Source organism: Olea europaea, unplaced genomic scaffold (genome assembly GCF_002742605.1).
Source record: "Olea europaea var. sylvestris unplaced genomic scaffold, O_europaea_v1 scaffold1666, whole genome shotgun sequence".
In the NCBI taxonomy this organism is placed as follows: Eukaryota; Viridiplantae; Streptophyta; class Magnoliopsida; order Lamiales; family Oleaceae; genus Olea; species Olea europaea.
In genome coordinates, this window is record NW_019234329.1 from 60,628 (window position 1) to 75,079 (window position 14,452).

General features: G+C 34.2%; 2 protein-coding genes across 2 annotated transcripts; one reads left to right on the forward strand and one right to left on the reverse strand.

Annotated features, from left to right (window-relative positions):
- The first annotated feature begins 3,622 nt into the window (after positions 1-3,622).
- LOC111377513 (ankyrin repeat-containing protein ITN1-like) lies at positions 3,623-8,366 on the forward strand. The gene is made up of 4 exons (XM_023000626.1): positions 3,623-3,890; positions 3,983-4,531; positions 5,139-5,548; positions 7,012-8,366. Exons 1-4 carry the CDS (start codon positions 3,869-3,871, stop codon positions 7,837-7,839), a joined length of 1,809 nt encoding a protein of 602 aa, XP_022856394.1. The 5' UTR covers positions 3,623-3,868; the 3' UTR covers positions 7,840-8,366.
- A 4,046-nt stretch (positions 8,367-12,412) lies between these two features.
- On the reverse strand, positions 12,413-13,372 carry LOC111377508 (probable membrane-associated kinase regulator 3). The gene has a single exon (XM_023000621.1). The coding sequence runs from the start codon at positions 13,370-13,372 to the stop codon at positions 12,413-12,415; it is 960 nt and encodes a 319-aa protein (XP_022856389.1).
- Positions 13,373-14,452: the final 1,080 nt, after the last annotated feature.

Here is a 14,452-nt window from a genome sequence, read left to right on the forward strand (position 1 = left end):
AGTCCCACAACTTTTCAACCACACATGTCAAAAATTTCTATTACAATCTACTAGAAATCCTAATTTTAATCCTTATTAAACACCCTCATAAACCTCAAGAAAAATTACAGACACATCCTCCCTTTTAAAAATTTTGAAAAACCACCCTTAAGGTTTACTCTTTGTAATATATTCCTCTTGTGTAGTTACACATTTTAATCATACCACAAAATTTACTTACACCACCGCATTATAATTATGCCACCACATTATAAAAACATATTTTCAATATATACACCCCAACAAATTGACAATTATATTCCAAATCCAATACAAATTAAAAACCTCATCATTTTTCTCATCTCATTATTTGATTAGCTTATTCATTTTTGGGCTTTATTTTTAGTTAACATTATTTAAACAACTACAAAAAGACTAATGATTTTTTCCTCAGCGATCAATTTACTAAAATACAATTGAAGAATTGTTCTTCAACTCCCAGATCACGATTCTTCAAAATTCGTAGTGGTCATATAATTACCTTTTTAATATTATATTATTATTATTATATATAAACCATATACTATCCTTTTCTTATTTATTAAAATATAGTTTTTCATACTTTTGATTTAGAAGAAATCTTTCACCTAAAAAAATATCATTATAAATCTTTTTATAAAATTATTCGATAAGATTCTCTTTTTTCAAATACAATAGAGAAATAATTAACAAATCAACATAAATAAATATTTTACAATAATTTAATGATGTTAGTTGAAATTTTTATTACCGTTATAAATAATTTTATAATATTTATAATTTATTAAATTCAATTTACTTCAAATATGATTTACAAATAATTAATAAATCAACAAAAATAAATGTTCTAGAATAATTTAATGGAGCTAGTTTAATATTTTAATACAATAATAAATATTGTTACAAACTTAAAAAAATATTAAATGTGATCATTTTTTTTTCCAATACAATTGACTGATAATTAATAAATCAACATAAACAAATATTTAACATAATTTAATAAAGCTATAGAAAATTCATTAATGTTTTATATTGTTTGTCTTAGTAGCATTTTCTATACTTTTATATTTTTAATACTCTTTATATTACTATATTGAGCTTAAATCAAAGGTCATGATTATTTGTTAAATAAGTGGTCAAATTTATGAGTAAAAGGAACAACTCCAATATTCAAAATGCCAAAAAAAAAAAAAAATTGCATCAAAGTTTTAAATCTTATATTCTTTTAATTCTTATTTTATTGAATATATTGAATAAATTATAATTTGTCCATTAAATGATAAATCAATATTCACAAAATATGATCCAGGTTAAATAACTATACATAAAAAAGAAAAAAAATATAAAATTAAATTAATTTATTTTTACCTAATTTAAATAAAGAAAAAAAACAAATAAGAAAGAAAGCAGCATAATAGAGAATGCGAAAATGGAAAATTTATATTAAGACGTGAGGTTTGAAATTTTAAATGCAGGAGTGTTAATTTAATTGTTACACGTTTTTAGGATGTTTATGAAATTTCTTCTTATTAAAAATTTTACTCTTTAAATTTAAAAATATTTTCCATTGTACATAACATTCTTTATAAATCGATTGACAGCTTATCTCGTTTCCAAGCTTTTAAATGTTGGACCATGCTTGAGGTACATGATAGTGATTCACAGAACCCCTATCAAGCACTTACAACATAGGGGAGGGTAGAGTTTTGTGCAATTTTTTTTATACAGATGGGTCCCGCATGAAACCTACATGCTACGAGCGTCGTTGGGGATTGTGTCATGGTAAAACAGCAAAATCCTTAAGCCATGTTTGATAGGGCCAAATTACATAGATTCCACCCATTTTGTGGTGTTTGATAGCAAAATTTTACATGGAATTTGGTTATCTTGCTTTTCTTGAAAATTGAAATTTCTTGGTTTTCATTGAAAACCATATGGTGGGAATTGGTTTTTAGGGTACTGTTTACATTTTTTTAATTTTTTTTTGGGCAATGAAAACAAATTATATTTTTAATTGTAAAAAAAAAAAATTTTTTTAATTGATAATTTTCATGTAAAATAAAATCAAACGAATACCAAAAGATAGATGATTTTTTTATTTTTTTTTAATGGAAACAAAATTTTATCTCCAATATCAGTAAATTCTATCCCTTTACTTAACAATTTTGATGTAAAACAAAGTCAAATGAACACTAAAAACATTTTTATTTCAACATTTTCTATATGAAAAATTATATCAATCAAATATAATAATTGAGAATTTCCAGTAAAGCAATTTTTGGATAATTCAATTTTCTAAAATTTATTTTCTTTCCACTCAAATTCCATCTTTGTAACCAATCGGAACTTAAGAGGGTATTCTCTTTGTGTTTCAGTTTTATGTTTTGAGTTTTAAATTCATTTTGAATTTTGTGTTTTGAGTGTATGTTTTGAAATTGTTGAAAATGCGTTCTTTTTGTTAGTTTCTCAAAACAAAAAAATGAATTTTTTTTTTGAAATTTTGAGAATCACCACAACACCACCTCAAAACACCAAAAAAAAAAATTAATTAATTTTTAATTTTTTTTTGAAATTTTGAGAATCACTACACCACCACCTCAAAAAAAAATAATAATAAAATAAAAAAAATAAAAAAAGGTGTTTCCCGCGTTTTCAATTTTTTCAAGTTTTACACTGAAAACGTCCAAAACGGCAAAAAAGTCGTTTTGTGTTTTCTTCACAAAATTTTTTTTTCGTTTTCGAAAATTCGTTTTTGAAAACGATAAAGAGAATACGTTTTCACCGTTTTGAAAAATCGAAAACAGAAAACGGCCCGAAAACGGTGAAGAGAACAGGGCTTAAATATTTTGTTAACCGTACAAATTTGTCCCACTATTTTCAGTCAAAAATGACATACTTTAGTGACAAGGACGCACCAGGAAATTTCCTAATGCAGTGCACGACTTTGATTGACCTTAAATCAACCAATTTTGCTACTCAGCCCCCACCTCAGCCCTGATAAGAAATTTAGCCCCTGTTTGTATAGCAGTTCCCTAAATCAATTGTTTAGTTTATTAATGAATTAATTAAAAAAGAATTGTAAAAATATAAATTTAGGACCTTTGGGTTTTCGAAACTTAAATTTAGTTTTAATTGAGTTATCGAATTCAAAATGTCAATATCCATCGTCTAAATTGATGGAAGTTGCTTAATTAATTATTACACCGTACCGATCTTTATCGTAATCATTATGTGACTTGCTAACGTTCCATTTACATCAACCCAAAAATGTTAAAATAAAAACAAACACTTTTTTTATCCATAGATATTGTCATCATCATTTGTTTATACGACACAATGAATTGATTATGTAGAAGATCAATTACAATCGGATTGTCAACTAAGTAAATTCTATCGATTACGAGAATGATATGTGATATAATATGACAGAGTTGTATATTTTGAAATTAAATTGAAGTTTAAAAAAATCAAATTGAGATAAATTAAAGTTTGATAATTTAATTGTCATTTAGCTGAAAGTTCAGTGACCCACTCTAAAAATGTCAACTTCAGAGTCGTTTAAATCCAATATAATAATAGGCCCGGCGGGCGATGACATGCCGTGTTAACTCCTCAGTCCTCTCTCCCCTCTGTCCACACTCTTTATAATTTATTTTAAACTTTCCACTACCTCCGCCACCGCGCTTCCTCCGTCGCGTGCCACCTTCTCCGATACGCTTTCTGGTGAAGCCTCTGATCTTCCAGTTATCATATATAATTATGGATAAGAACATTATGAGCTCCATGTAAAGAAAAAACAATTATTTGTTATTAGAAAGAAAACAAGAAAGTTAAACATCGTTCTGTACCCATGGCTTCCATCATTGGAGAAGGTAAAGTTAAAATTCGTAATAATTATCTCCTCGTTTTATTAGAACTAGAACTAGAATTTTTGTTTATCTGATTTGCATATTGTTTCTAATAGTCGGGAAGGATCTTGAAATGGGAGTCATAACTGAGCCCTCATTGACGTCGCCGACTCCATCTCCGAGGGTTCCGGCGCTCATAGTATCAAATTCCGGCAAGTCATTAGCTGGATCGAACTCCGGCAAGTCGTTGGTGGTTTCCAATTCCGGGAAAGCCTTGATCTTGTCTAATTCCGGCAAAAAAATGGACCAATCGGGGAAGAAGAAGTACGTGAAGCAGGTGACCGGGCGGCACAACGACACGGAGCTGCATCTGGCTGCGCAGAAGGGTGACGTGGCAGCAGTGAGGCAGATATTGAATGAGATCGATGAGCAGATGCTGCAGACAACGGGTGGCACCGAGTTTGATGCCGAACTTGCGGAGATCAGGGCAGCCGTGGTGAATGAGGTCAATGAATTGGGGGAGACTCCTCTTTTCACTGCGGCCGAGAGAGGGCATATTGATGTGGTGAAGGAGTTGCTGCCTTACACCACTAAGGAGGGGATCACCTCCAAGAACAAGTCAAGCTTCGACCCCTTGCACATTGCTGCGAGTCAAGGCCATCATGGTAATAGATTTTTCATGTTCATAGTTTAGATTAGAATCAGAAGTTTCCATTATACATTTATCTGCGTATTTGAATAGAGAGATTAAATTAAATTATATCTGTTGAAGAAACTTAGACACAGAGATACATGGATGATCAATAAGGATTCAAATCAAATTACTTTGTGCGCTCATTGAAGTATTGACCTATTGACCAGAATAAAATAAATGGCCCCAAAACTAATTAATTTCATTACTTTATAATTGGACAGGGAATTGCTAGTAGAATTAAAGATGGCAACTGTGAAATGTCTTTGTCCGCAGAACAATGACTATTTTTGTAAATGGCAAGAAACTAGTTAATAGCATTGCTGACATGATTTACATGATTTAGAAGGATTACTTCCAGATTCTCCGAATATGCAATTTTATCTCAATGCTTTCATATTCTATTTTATCTTTTTGGTGTATTTGATTGATTCTGTTCTGTGAATTTCATTGCCAAATACAAAATTTGTCTGGTATTTGTTTTGTTCTTCAAATGACAACTGCGTGTTGTTGCAAGGCTCAAGTAAAGCTGTATTTCCATAGCCTGTCTGTTACAGTTTAATTAACTGTGTTCTTTGTAGGTATTGTCCAGATACTGCTTGAGCATGATCCTGGGCTAAGCAAGACGGTTGGTCAATCAAATTCAACTCCTCTTACTTCTGCAGCGACAAAAGGTCATCTGGCAGTTGTTAATGAATTGCTTTCAAAGGATTCAAGCTTGGTAGAGATACCGAAATCAAATAAAAAGAATGCTTTACATTTGGCTGCCCGTCAAGGGCATGTGGATATTGTTAAAGCATTGCTTGAAAAGGACACTCAACTGGCAAGGAGAACCGATAAGAAAGGGCAGACTGCACTGCATATGGCTGTAAAAGGCATTAGTTGTGAAGTTGTAAAGTTACTTCTGCAGGCAGATGCAGCCATTGTGATGCTTCCAGATAAATTTGGCAACACTGCGTTACATGTAGCCACCAGAAAAAAACGTGCTGAGGTACTAATTACTGTTTCTGCTTCTCTAATTTCTATAGTTTAGTTCCTATTGAGCCCAAGTATTATTTGGTAAAGCTTCAGTTTTAGATTATGCTTTGCACCAAGTTCATGCCTACTTAACTGCACTTCACTTAGATATTTGAGAAGTGAATTGGCAATTCACATCAACTAGTTTATGAATATTTACCCAGCTCCGATACCATGTTGTAAGACCCCAAAATTTTATTGACTTAAATTTTGAGATGTTATCGATATTATTTCATAATCATACATCAAGTGAAAATATAAATTTAAAATTTAAAACCCTTAATTCATTTAAATACTCAAATGCTAAATTAAATAAAACACAATGTGTCGTAATATTTTGAATGGAAATAAATAGAAACACAAAATATCCTAATAGAATTATTCTTAGATGTTTTCCTAAAATTTTTTACTTGGCATCTCGCGTACCGCTCAACCTCCATCCACATCGACCGATCTAACCTGGAATGTTAAAATTGAAGGAATGAGTAATTTAAACTCAGTCTGTCCTTTCAATATTATAATTTTTTCTACATAATTTATTTCATGAAATGCTAATTGACCTACGGGTCCCAATGAAATGAAATGAAACGTGAGATTTCCTTTGCTCCACAAGTTGGTCATTTTGGCATAGTGGATTTAGTTAAATTTCTTTATTGGAAAAGTTTAATTTTGTAAGGACAGAAAAATTCGTATGATATTGTACATATAGCATGAAGAATATAAATCTGTAGAATATGTCTTTGATTCATACCTATTGAGAGCATTTTTAGCCAAGCCTAAATAGAGGCAAATGTGCTTCTTTTAAAAAAGAAGTAGCTTCTAAGCTTAGCCAAACATGTTTTAGCTTTGAAAGTTATTTTAAGTAACTGTATTTGCTAAATGTGTTTGAATTCTCTTTCAAAGTTGCTTCTTTTTCGAAACCTAAATACACAAATTGGCATTTTTAAATTCACCTCTTAACTACTACTTTCTTCATTTTTAGGCTTGGCAAAACGCTCCAAGGCATTGAAAAATAACCAAGCTGCCTGTAATGATTCCTAATTGATTCAAATATGCAGTCTCTGCACTGTTATCTGCTTTTCGGAAATTCAATCATATAATTACGAGATTGAATATCTTGGTAATTTGTTTTAGATTTTTTTACAAAATATACTCTTTTTGAATTTTCACTCTTTAATTTCATGTTTAAGTGTATGGCTATAGAACTTGACAAGATATATTTTATATGGATAAAGGTCCACAGTATTGAATTTTGCATGATGTGATGGTCCAACTGTACCTGTGTGATGGGATATTCTTTAACCTGAGTGTAGGTTTCTGGTTTTAAATATATATTGATGGCGTGGATTTCTGTAACTGTTCTGTTTCTTAATCTTGTTTTAGCAAGGCAAATTATTGTGTTAATGTGATTGTTCTAATCTTATTACAATATTGTAGATTGTGCATGAACTATTACTGCTCCGTGACACAAATGTCAATGCATTGACAAGAGACCATAAAACAGCCCTTGACATAGCTGAAAGTCTCCCTCTATCAGAAGAAAGTACTGAAATAAAAGACTGCTTAATTCGATATGGTGCTGTCAGAGCCAATGAATTGAACCAGCCGCGGGACGAGCTTCGGAAAACTGTTTCAGAAATCAAGAGAAATGTCCACACTCAGCTCGAACAAGCTCGTAAAACCAACAAAAACATGAATGGCATTGCCAAGGAGCTTAGGAAGCTCCACAGAAAAGGAATTAACAATGCCACTAATTCAGTCACTGTGGTGGCTGTGCTATTTGCAACAGTTGCTTTTGCTGCAATTTTTACGGTTCCTGGAGGTGATGATAAGAACGGGATGGCTGTGACGGTAAGCAAGCCGTCTTTCAAGGTTTTCTTCATTGCTAATGCTGTTGCCCTTTTCACATCTTTGGCTGTTGTGGTAGTGCAAATTACTGTAGTCAGAGGTGAAATAAAATCCGAGAGACGAGTTGTAGGGGTTATCAATAAGTTAATGTGGTTGGCTTCTGTTTGCACTACCGTGGCATTTATTGCTTCATCTTACATTGTTGTCGGAAAGCATAATAAGTGGGCTGCTGTTCTTGTCACCATCATAGGAGGAGTTATTATGGCCGGGGTTCTTGGTACCATGACGTATTATGTGGTGAAGTCTAGAAGGATACGGAAAGTGAGGAAGAAAGAAAAGTATTCGAGAAGTGGAACTAACTCATGGCATAACTCAGATTGTTCCGAGACTGAAGTAAACCCCTTTTATGCAATCTGATGCAGCCATGGCTTGAGACTGGCATCCTCCATCCCACGTGATGGTAAATATCAAGAATATAACCTGTTAGAGAATGCAATGTGACATTTACATGGTCTAATCTGTGGATACGAGACGCACAGTTTGGGCTGTCATAACTAGAGGATGTTTCGTGGAACTGACAGATAAGAGTACACACTGGAATTGACTGTGTTGAGATTTTAAGGTTGATCAGAGCATTATGTGTATGCTACACAGGGCAGATAAAACATCTCGTACTCTGAAGATCTTTGTATTGTTCAGGATGTATATCATAATAGTATCAGAACTTTTGCATACGTAAAACTCATTTTGATTTTGTTTACGCTGATCAACCAAGTGGCTGTACTAAACTAGTTTGGTTGGACACAGTGTCCTTTCACATGTACGTCTAAATATCTGTAATTTGCCAATTGATTTCTGTATTTCAAGTGCTAATGGAATTCTATGTTCTGAATTAATCTGCTATATTGAATTTAAACGTGCTACTCGTGGGCACAAGTTTGAGAGGTGATGGCATTATTTAGTTGACGAATTTTGAAAAGATTTATTCTGCAGTGTCCAATTCTATCTGAATTCACAATCACAGTGTATGATAATGCATACCAAAGTTCTCTTAAGACAACCACCGTCATGGTCACTCACCTGCAGGGGCGGAGCCAACACGTGGCGGGCCCCGGTGGTCGCTCGTGTTGGTTCCGTTGGAATTTTTTTCTCACGTTCACCTGGATTTTTAGATCTGCCACTGCTCACTTGTGAAAAATAAACTTGTTGAGGTTACTCGTGGAAAACAATCAACTAATGATAGAGGTGTAAAGTGGATTGGGAATGCTGGACCACATGCTCGTGTAGGTTTACATGCACAAGCAGGCTTTTTTCTTTATTGAACAAAATGGCTACGTTTAGAGGTGATGGCATTATTTAGTCTAAGATTTATTCTACAGTGTTCAATTCTATCTGAATTCACAATCACAGTGTATGATAATGCATACCAAAGTTCTCTTAAGACAACCATCGTCAAGGTCACTCACCTGCAGGGGCGGAGCCAACACCTGACAAGCCCCGAAGATCACTCGTGCTGGTTCCGTTAGAATTTTTTTCCTTACATTTGGTGGTTACGCTCACTTGGATTCTTAGATTTGCCAGTACTCACCTCTGAAAAATAAACTTGTTGAGTTTGCTCGTGGCAAACAATCAACTAATGATAGAGGTGTAAAGTGGATTGAAAATGCCGGACCACATGCCTGTAGTTGTGAAGAAACACATGCACAAGTGGGGTTTTTTCTTTATTGAATTGTTCATCAATTTTTCATAGTTAAGTTTAAACTAATTTCTAAACTTCAGTACTCAAGCACCTTCACATTTTTAGTGAAGTCCAGATATCAGTACCTAAGCGTTCTGTCACGGACCTAGTTTCGTTATACCCGAACAACTAGAACTGTGCGGCCTTAACGCTCGACAATTCTCGCACCTCACAAAAAAATGTTAAGTCAGCCTTTCCATGTTCACAAATAATTTAACTAAGGAGGATAATTTATACCCACGTTGAGAAGAGAATTTTGAAATAAGGGATATATGAAAAACAAGTAAGATTGGAAAATTTTCTTTGTACAAATGAAAGGGAAAACTTTAATAAACTCACTCAACTCTACATGATTTACAAATGAGACTTCCATCTCTATTTATAGGCAAAACTTAAACCTCCTTAAGATCAAGTTGCATTACTTTACAACCTATGCTTAGTTGGTCACAACTCGTGCTAGTTGTTTACAACTCATGCTTAGTTGTCGTCAAGTGGATAAGCTTACAACTTTCCTTGCAAGTTGTCGCCAAATCGATCTTAGCTTGCATAGTTGATATTATTCTTGTCAACTCGTGCTTAGCTTGCACTTTTGATAATATCTTTGTCAACTCGCGCTTAGCTTGTATTTTTGATAATATCTTGCAAGTGGCACAAGTGAACAAGTTGTGCAAGTTGCCCACTTGCATCCCAAAATATCCCGCTGTAGGTTCATGTATTTTTCCTCCTAAAATGGCTGGGTCGAGACTTAGAAAAACCTCATTAATGCCCTGGAAAATTGCACAATTTTAGGCGGCCTGCATTATTCCCAAAACAACTTGTTCCGTCCGGATGCAGCGTGCTGTCCACGCTGTTTTGCGCTCGCTACCGGGACGGATCGAACGCGACCGCGTGGGGGCGTAAGTGTTCGCTTTCAAGCATTTTTCATATGCATTGAACCTTCTGTACTTATTCTTTTAATTTGAAAGTCTGGACCGTGGCCAAAATGTAAAGGAAGAATAAGTGAAAAAGAGGGTCAATCCAAAAGTGCCAAAACAATTTCACAATGTAATGGGCACATCACAAGGACCTGCAATCATAACCACAGTTCCCATGTCTTGTTTACAAACTAACAACTTTCACTTATCTCATCTTCCATTGTGTCTTCTTTCCTTTACGATGGTGCACAAACGAACATGACACGGCCCGAAATAAGGAATTTAAACAAAAACCTTAATGACACAAATCTGGAATCAACCAGGAAAAAAAGGAAGATAAACTCCAGATGTTTTACTAATTCAAAGAACTGTCTATAAACATAGAATTAACCTTTATTTATGAGGGCTTACATTAAAATCTAGTTTAAAAGCAATAAAATTGAAAAGAATTCCATATAAATTAAATGACAAAAATAGCAATAAAACTCAAAAAGCAGTTTTCGAGTCTTAAACGAACTTAGATGGCTAAAATCCACCATACGTCATGGGAAAGCTATGTGTTTAGTCCGGCTCATCATTCCCTTTCCGGAAAGGATAAGCCCAAATCGGAGCTGGAACACCAAATCTACAATTTTATGTTTTTCCTTTTCGGTGGTTCCTCAATCTACTCGGACATATGTTCAACATCAATACAAATGGTGTATGTATGCCTTTAGTGTTTGTTCTATATGGCCTTGTACTTCATGTTATGTCATGGAAGTTTTTATTGATAATAATTTATGAAAGGCTCTAAAAGATGGATAAGGCATTCAATAATACTATAGTCGTGCTTTAATTATGGTGGTCGTGATCCTTCTGATAAAGAGAGAATCAAGGTTCGGCCAAGAAATGCCTTCATTGAGGCTACTGAGAACAAAACCATTACTTTAGTTGATTTCTTCGAAAGTAGCAGTGATGTAGAGATGAAATTTGACACTGAGGAAGAAGCAGCAGGTATTCTCTTTTAACTGGTAGGAAGAAAAATAGTTCAAGATTCTTAAGATTGAAGTGTACTTAGTGAGATATTAATTACTTGTTTGCTGATATTTTTCTGTGTCACAATTCCAAGAATCAGGATAGCGTATATGGTATTTGAAAGTTGAATCTATGTTGAGTCACTACTATCAGCAATTAGGAATACATGCACCCTTTATGGTGATTTTTCTGCATATGACATTTTGTCACATTTTTTGAGTCTAGAAATTGATTTCTACAAGCTAAATTGAGATGCTCAGGCAGTGTGGTCACAGATGCATTTGGCAAAGCTCAATCCAACTCCTCCAGGATGCAGCTAATATAGGACATGAAATAGCTAGAGAGTTAAAAACGCAGTCAATAAACTTCTATCAAAGTTTCACTGGTTACCTATCTATTGTTTTCCAACTCGATCACTTAATTATATTTTTGTTTCAGTTATGTCTCTGTGTCCACTTCGATCGACTACACTGATGGAAGGATCTAACATGACAGGCGGAAAAGCAAACATGGGCTTGAAAAACAATTAGTCAGTCACTAACTTGTACAGTTATACCCTTGTATGAAATGAATCCAAATGCTGTTGTTATAAGAGTCAGAAATTCACAGATTCTAGCTAGTTTCGAGTCAAGAAATGGTAAAAATGATATTTTGTCTTCATGATCTGGTCTTAAAAGTACTTACTTTATTTGCAGAGAAGGACAGTGTCAAAGTTTAGAGCAAAAAATTTCCTGGAAATTATTCGTAGAAGTTTTCTTTTTTTTACTTCGCTTCTATTAGTTTTGGCTAGTTTCATGATCAGTATATCAAACGAAAAGCTTCTTTCTGCTTTGCAGCCATGGAAATCCTTTTAGGAAATTAATATAGCATACAAAATAGACCATATCTTATGAAAATTATTGTCTTTGGACTCCTAGTTCACAGAGGATTCACTACACTTGTGCAGCAGTGGACTTGACACGCGCTTCTTTTTTTTAACTTCTTGCATTATTGTTTTTGGTAGACTGTTATGAGCAGAAATGGGATCGGTTTTGGGTGTTAGGTATGGGTCGAATCATGATAAAGACAGTTATTGGGCTGTATAATTTCCAATTTGAAAGTCGACTTCTTGCAAAGTAGATGGAGTGGTGATTAAGCGCTCGTCTTGTGCCAACATGCATCCTATGACATAGCGTGATTAACACTGAATTCCTAATTCTGAAAGAAAACACTCATAAGCATAAATATATAAATTGTATATCTATACAGTAATCACCGAGAAACTATTCCTAATTTAGCACTTGAATGGACTTTTTATTTGTTTTTCAATTAGACGTTGAAAAACTTAAATGCTGCTAACATCTAGTCTCTGTTGATAATTGGAAGCAGGGATTCCAGGCAATGAAGAAAATCCAGATGTATTTCTTGAATCAAAGAACACTTGGGACTTTTTGCAGTGAGCAATGGCTGCCTCAATTGAACCATCAATTTCTGTTGCACTGCTGCTACTCTTGCGGAAGTGAAACTCGTGAAAAGCATTCAAATTAAACGAGCAGGACGAGGACAAGGAAGAAGCACCGGATGAAGATGAGCACTTACTTTTTGTTGCTCCTGAGAATGAGGACCTCCTATGGACATAATTATCCTCAGGAATCCCCTCTTTCTCAATGCCCTTCATTATAGTAGCTAGGCAAGGATATGCAGCTCCTTCAATATTGCCAAATGAATTCTTATTTTTGGACAAATTTTCAGGTTCTACATTGCAAGTTGCAGCCTTTGCACAGGAGGACTCATCAGATCTACTGAAAAATGATTTCAGATATGCCTTTAACTTGTGACCAAGTATAGAATTCTTAATCAGCTTAAGTTTCTTAGGCCAAGATTTTTTCGGATGATTACTACGGAAAAAACTGCTCAATTCAGTAGACCACTCGAAGAAATACTCGTCATCCATGTTCAGTTCACAACTCACCCTGCAGGTTTCCGAGGATGATATATTGTTGCCTGATTCTTCTAGTGGGGTGCTGGAAGGTGCTTTCTCTTCTTCAAAAGCCTCTTTTGGTTTCGAGCTTTGCATAAGTAGTTTTTGGAGCATTCGCAAACGGGGAGAAAGATGGAGGGGCAAAAGTTTTCCTTTATAGAAGAGTTCATCAGCTGGGGAATTTGTAGTTTCTTTTGAAATGAAACACGATGGGAACTCAAACTCTCTGCTCTGTGGTGGAGAAGTATTTGTTGAGCAAGAAGACAAGTCCATATCTATGTAGTCTTCATATGAAGAATCATACGATGGAAGAGTTGAGGCCATTGATGCTTATGGGGAGCTCAACTTAGTGAAGGCAGTGGAAAGGTAGAGCATCCCTTAAAGAAGGGATAGTTGCAAGTGTGAGAGAAAAAGAATTGTCAGGCTTCCAAATAATTTATGGAGTAAAATAATTTCCCTCTGAAAGAGAGATTTTTGCATGGTAATGGAAAAATTGGGTGATTACTTTTATATTTTCTATTAATGTGAATTAAGATTATCTAAATTTTGAATTTCAAGATGGGGTTATACTCCAAAAGATTAAGTAACAATAATCATAAAGTTTCAAATGCCCACATGTTGAACAAATCTGAGACTGCTAAAAGGAAGAGTACAAAAAATTCAAGCTTACTTTTAGAGGAAAATATTTCCCATTTCAATTTATGTTCAAATAACCGATTAAACTAATAATCTGATAACTTAGTCTTTGTGTTTGTGTACAAGACAAGGTCGATAATGAGAACTCTCGTAGTATTAACTTATTACGCAAATTATAATTATATCTGCTTAAAAGGATGGGCATTTCACTCGAGTCCAAAAGCATTTCTCTTTTTCCTAATTAGGATCGAGAATTATTTCCTTTCGTGGAGTTATTTTTTGCTGTATCTTAAGAAACAGGCTGAGCCCCCCTTTGTTAATGCATCAGATTGGAAACATGATTTTTCACCTGACAAACTTAAAAAGTAAGCACTCTGGCCTCTCTTTTCAGGCAATTATTAATGGTATGCTCAAACTTTAGTAGGGAACTTTTACAAGAAGTATAAATGACCAACTTTCCACCTGTAGAGGTAGTAGTGTCTTTAGGAGCTAGTAAGATGCTTAATTCAAAAAAGAATCAAGCTTTATTTGTACTTAATTGTAGATTCAAGCTTTTTAAGCACAATGATCTAGGAAAAATGGCATTAGATTATTTTTGTTGCCAACAATATTGTATGATTCGAAGATTTTTCTCAAAAATCTATCTATGAAGGTAAAGGCTCATTTGAACGAGTCTATATCTTCTTTCTCTTAATAGAAAATGTTGACCTCCAAAAATGGACCAACATAAACTTGGGCCCCACTCATCTTACATAGACACGAGACAAA

Excerpts from the sequence above, each read along its gene's own strand:
- LOC111377513 (XM_023000626.1), top strand. The coding sequence starts at position 3,869 with ATGGCTTCCATCATTGGAGAAG. Across the intron at positions 4,532-5,138 it reads TGCGAGTCAAGGCCATCATG|GTATTGTCCAGATACTGCTT; the intron begins GTAATAGATTTT and ends TGTTCTTTGTAG. Across the intron at positions 5,549-7,011 it reads CCAGAAAAAAACGTGCTGAG|ATTGTGCATGAACTATTACT; the intron begins GTACTAATTACT and ends ACAATATTGTAG.
- LOC111377508 (XM_023000621.1), bottom strand. The coding sequence starts at position 13,372 with ATGGCCTCAACTCTTCCATCGTATGATTCTTCATATGAAGACTACATA.